The sequence below is a fragment of the Gekko japonicus genome, unplaced genomic scaffold (assembly GCF_001447785.1).
Source record: "Gekko japonicus isolate JY-2015 unplaced genomic scaffold, Gekko_japonicus_V1.1 scaffold1268, whole genome shotgun sequence".
NCBI lineage: Eukaryota > Metazoa > Chordata > Lepidosauria > Squamata > Gekkonidae > Gekko > Gekko japonicus.
Window position 1 is genome coordinate 269,786 of NW_015174311.1, and position 5,614 is coordinate 275,399.

General features: G+C 39.4%; 1 protein-coding gene across 1 annotated transcript in view; it reads right to left on the reverse strand.

Annotated features, from left to right (window-relative positions):
* The window catches only part of ADAM22 (ADAM metallopeptidase domain 22), a 158,255-nt gene that overhangs the window by 40,169 nt on the left and 112,472 nt on the right, over window positions 1-5,614 (reverse strand). The window contains exons 17-21 of the mRNA XM_015424136.1: window positions 4,210-4,302; window positions 2,734-2,814; window positions 2,487-2,537; window positions 1,731-1,794; window positions 499-604 (exon numbers count right to left, since the gene is read on the reverse strand). Coding sequence (XP_015279622.1) covers window positions 499-604; window positions 1,731-1,794; window positions 2,487-2,537; window positions 2,734-2,814; window positions 4,210-4,302 — 395 coding nt within the window. The remainder of the gene's footprint in view (window positions 1-498; window positions 605-1,730; window positions 1,795-2,486; window positions 2,538-2,733; window positions 2,815-4,209; window positions 4,303-5,614) is intronic.

The window sequence follows — 5,614 nt, forward strand, 5'->3', positions numbered from 1 at the left end:
TTGGTCTGAAAGGTGCCACTGGACTCAAACGTTGTTCTGCTGCTTCAGACCAACACAGCTACCCACCTGGATAGTTCTACTGTAGACCAACATGGCTACCCTCTGAAACAGGTCTTGAATATAAGGGTTTTGTTGTTGTTGTTGTTGTTGTTGTGTGAAGCTATGGCCATCAGACCACAAGAAACCCATCAAAAAGGCCAACTTTTAGATTAAAAATGTGTCCAACTTTTAGATGTAGAGATGTGACCTGCTAACACTCCAAATTCAGCCTCTGGGAGTAAGGGTGGTGGACAACAGTAATGAAATTGGCTAGAAAAATAGATGCAGCTGGATACTATGGAGGAGAACATTTTAGGGACTGCCAATGTGAGTGTCTGGGTCTGAGACAACACATTAGATTCGGTTCCTTGCAGAACGGTGTGCATAACCTACAATGTTTGGGGAAAACAATTCTAAAATAAATTAAAGTTACTTTGTGAACAAAGTAGTTTAACTTACTGGTTTTCACACTGTATCCAAGTATCTCTGTTTCTGCCACAGTTACCTTTCTCAGTCCCTTCTATATTCAGTCTATCATAGCAATATTTGTCAGCAGCTGTCACATCTAAAAACAGAAGTACATTTATTTAGTAATAACATCTATCTTTTTTTAAAAGGGAACTGTAATCACAAAGACTGAAACCAGAGTACAACCTATAAAATATATTCTAGGTACTCCAGTCATTTTGTTAGATCCTGAGAATCCATCCTGGAGCCTTCTGCCTCTGCTAGCAGAATGGATCCATGGGGTCCAACTCAATACTTATATTACCTTCAAAATAAATTAAGCCCTTCACAGGGAATTTTCAAAAAGAAACATCCCTGCCTGAAGGGCTTTCAACGCAAGTGTACATAAGAACATAAGAACATAAGAGATGCCAATGTTGGATCAGGCCAAAGGCCCATCCAGTCCAACACTCTGTATCACACAGTGGCCAGAAATACCAGTGCCATCAGGAGGTCCACCAGTGGGGCCAGGACATTAGAAGCCCTCCCACTGTGTACACAGTGCCCCAGACCTCAGGGATAGGGAGAAATAAAAGGGAATTGGAATGTGAAATGGATAATAGTGTATAAAGCACTGCATCGTTATGAAAGCGCACAAGTTCGTGGTTGTTTTCTTTTTAGGAACTTGCAGTGTTTCAGGTAAAATGGCTGGCTGTTGAATCGTCTATGGAGTCCCAGCCTGCAAAAGGATTCCTGCAGCCTTTCATTGTATTCTCTAATTCCTGCGGCTTAAAAAGGACCAGAGGATACATGAAAGAAGATGGACAATCCCCTAGTGTGGTGTAGTATTTAGAGTGTCATATTAGGATCTGGGCAATCCAGGTTTGAGTCCACACTCTATCTTCTGGGTGATGATGGGCCAATCACACACTCTCAGCCTAACCTACCTCATAAGGTTGTTGTGAATATAATACCGAGGACAGAGGAGAACAATGTGCTTAACTTGGGTCCCTACTGGGGAGAAAGGTGGGATATAAATGAAGTAAATAAAATAAACAAACTGTGGCAGAAAATGTCTGATAACAAGTGTGCTGGCTTCAAAACAGGGACAGGCTGACAAAAAAACCTCCTTTTTAACATGTCATACAGTCTATCTCTCATGCTAGATGTCATCTGCCCTGATACCAAGGGACTTGGCTTTCAAAGGGATATCAGCAAAAAAAACTTTTAAAGTATTTACTCACGTTCTCCCCAAATATATTTACACTGTCTGTCTCTTGTTTTGCATCGTCCTCCAAAACAAGCACCCTAAACGAAAAGCAACAAAAGGACGTAACATTAATATTTTTTCCATATCAAAAAAAATAGCCTGATATATTTGCTAAAGAGAGCAATTATATTTTCTACTAGAGTCGGCTTTGGGGGATTTACAGGTGTGGGGAGTTTTACAATGAATGGTGAGAAGGTTTTGGACACTGCTGTGCTCCAGATTACATCACTGGCCACACAATGTGGGATTTCCAAATGCAGAAATAAATGAGCTATTTTCCTTTATTTATTTACTTTTGGTTTATCACTCCTTTTTTCCTCCTGTAAGTATGTGGATAAAGGTTTGGATTCAACAATAATTTCTGCTGATGAAAATTACCTCCCCTGTCCCACTGCAGCCCAAAATGCTGCTCCTGGGACCTAGGGGGACCCCCCGAAAACCACATAGGATGAGTTAGAGAGTAATAGAGGAAGGAGGGAACAGAGAAACTCACCCTCCAGCAGAAATGTAATGCTGGATCCAACCCAAGACCTTGATCTTTTTTAAAGAAAATAAAGCTAGAATTATACAACAGGAACTAAATTCTATAGTAAACATCTAAAAGCAGAAATTTCACTACCTCATCTGAGTCCTTTTTACAGATTCTACAAATGTATGAACAGACCCACTTTAATTTGCTTATCCTATATTGTTACAATAAAAATAAAATCAAATTAAAAACCACACTTACCTGTTTGTTATCACATGAGTACCCATCCATTTTATGGAGATTTGGAGAACACTAGAGATAAAGCGGAAGGAACCACTTGATAAGCTGGACAGTGAGTGACCTTTTAAAGTTGTATTTTAATATCTAAAATTAATGTAAATGTAGCTGTTCAAACTTAGCTTTTGTACATTGCCTCCCTCCCCCAAAATTTGCTTTAAGCAATTCCATATTACTCAGATTTTGTGTTTCTTTTGTTTTGCAACCTCACCTGATTGGAAGATCCTGAACAACGTTCTGGAATATCACAATCATTTACTGCTCCTCTGCACACAACTCCCTTTTCTTCAAACTGGGGAAAGAAAGATCAGAACATGTCTATACCTGGTCAACAGTTCAACCTAGAATATCACACAATTGCTTTTTCTGAAATGCTAAACTGACATTACTGTGATGCTGTAACCGGGGATGATTTTTTTTAGCTGTTTATTTTGTGTTTAGTTCCTTTGTCATTGTAGTCACCGGGGATGATTTTATTTTTAGCAGTTTATTTTGTGTTTAGTTCCTTGCAGGAGGCCAGTGCTTAGTTTTATATCCTTGAGGTTTCAGAAGCGCAGATAAGGCCCACCTACAGACCATTATCTTTTGTTGCCTTGCACTGACACTACAAAGACTGTACTTAGTAGGAATGGCCTTGGACAACTGAAACTGATTGTGGGTTCCTCTGCAATGCCTAGCATGTGAATGTCAACTAGTTTAGCTTTCAATTACATCTGTCAAATACTTTATTTACATATGTCAAACTCCCTGACTGGTATTGGGACCAGGTGAACCTGGTTACTAGATCTAATTGGTAATTAGTGTCTATGGTCAGGTGTTCCCAGAAGAGATTAAAAATGAAGTCTCTATTTTCTTTGTCTAACTTTAGACCCTTAGCTGGTTATGCTACAGGGTGCTATTGTTATTCCAGTTGGGAAAACCCTGAGATTCTGTCGAATGGACTGAGATTATTGTGGTCTGCCTTTTGAACTGCTGTAAGAGGATTGTTCTTTGTTATGCTTCAAGAATTGCTGTGGATAACTGGTACTGTAATAACCAAGGTAATTTAGTTAGAGATATTAAAAACCTTTTTTATTTTCTGTTCACATAGTATGCTGGTATTGCTTTGCACCATAAATAAAACCTTTTAGTTACATACCGGTTTGCAGAAGATTTTCTAGTTGCCTTTTTTGGCCCTACCAACATTGTGTGTGTGTGTATAGAACTCCTGACTCTCAGGAGATGGTTTGGATTTCTGTTTAATGTCCTAAAGGAAGCAGGGTTGGCTTGTGCTTTGCATTCCTGGATGAAGCAAGCCTGGTGGCAGCCTACTGTGGTCTAGGAGCAAGAGTAACTTGACTCCTGGTTTTGTTAATGTTAGTCCAGAGTGCTCTGCCCATCAAGGGGCTCCAGCCCAACCTCCTGCTGGGTTGGCATGAGAGTGTCTGAGGTCTAGTGATAACTACTGGGTAGGAGCACTACAGTCATTGCCTTTAATTTGATTAGCAATACCTGGGAAACTTTCAGACTTAGAGACAAAGAGACTGTTACAAAGATGTCCTCCTTCCAAAGAAAACGTTTCAAGAGTTTTTGTTAAACTCTGAAAATGAACCTTTCAAAAATAAGTAAGCCCTGCTAATTAATCTTCATGAAAGCAGACAAGCTGGTCTATTTTAAATAGCAAAACAAAAGCCACTTAAATACATACCTGGCATTTCTTACAACAAAGTCCATCACTGCATTGGGAGGTAGCCGTTAGAGAGCAGTTATTACAGCAATCGCCTCCTTCAACTGCACATTCCTGAGGAACAGAAGCAATTGTGTAACAGAAGTTTGGAAAGCACACGTCATGAAAAGCATCCACATCTTCCTCTAAACATTAAATAAATAAAACACTGTAGGTGGGAGTAACTTGACAATCAGGGTCTTGGAGAGGGGAGGGCTGCAAAAGTAAATGGAGGGCAGACAGTGTTTGAATTGTACAGAATATCCCAAATGTGGACCATAGAAGCACATTACAATACTGATCATTTTATTTTCAATCCCTTCCTTAAGAATCCCTAGCACAGAATTTGTTTGCCTCATTATTACTGCATGCCAACATTTTCAGTTAGCTATCTACCTCAACCGCCAAAATCAGGTTAGTCCCCACCAGGACAAATTCCACTCCAATCAGTGTATATGTAAAATAAGGCACTTGCCACAAATATACTTACTTACACTTTATACTTACTTACACTAAACCTGACCTGCCATATTGTTGCCTTCTCATCCAAACTGGGAAGATCCTTGGAGCTCCTCACAATCCTCTTCAATTTTAAACCCTCCTGAATAATTTGGTGCCATTTGCAAACTTGCTTCTTAAACATTTACTGCCAGCTCCAGATCACTTATGAAAAAATTAGATCACCCTAGTCACAATCCTAACCCCTGGAGGACCCCACTGTTTACTCCACTCCATCACAAGAATTCTGCATTGTTTCCTACACTCCTGCTTACCATTGCTTAGCCAGTTTCTAATCCACGACAGGACTCATCCTCTCATCCTATGTCTGCTTATTTTACACAGGAACTTTTGGCGGCTTTGTGAAAAGCCAAGTATTTAACAACCTCTATTATAATCATGTATTAAACTGAGTTACTGAAAGGCAGGAAGCTGTTTTGCATGGCCACAATACTGCAGGGACACAGAACTGATTGGACCAATGTTCTCTGATAGGATAAGGAACAGCATTTGTCATTTTTGGTTTTGTTTCCCTTCTAATGAAAATTTAATGTTGCTACAAATGAAGAAGGAAGCCAGATCTCCCAAATGAAGAAAGAAGCCTGACCCTTATTTTACTTTCTAGCCACACAGTCAATATAGGTATTAGCTCCTAGAATTCCATAAAAAGGACAGACAAGTAGTCTTGTGTTTGCTGCACTACAGTACAATTTTCTCTTTTTTGCACCCTACATTAAAAGCATAGGGAACCTCCATCAGCTCCACTACATATGTGTACATAATACATGTATCTTGTTCATTACATAATGTAACTAGTTAGAAAGAAAATACCATGAGTTAAGGCAAGATTTCCCCATATAAGATTGTTTATATCTTAACTATTCCAATT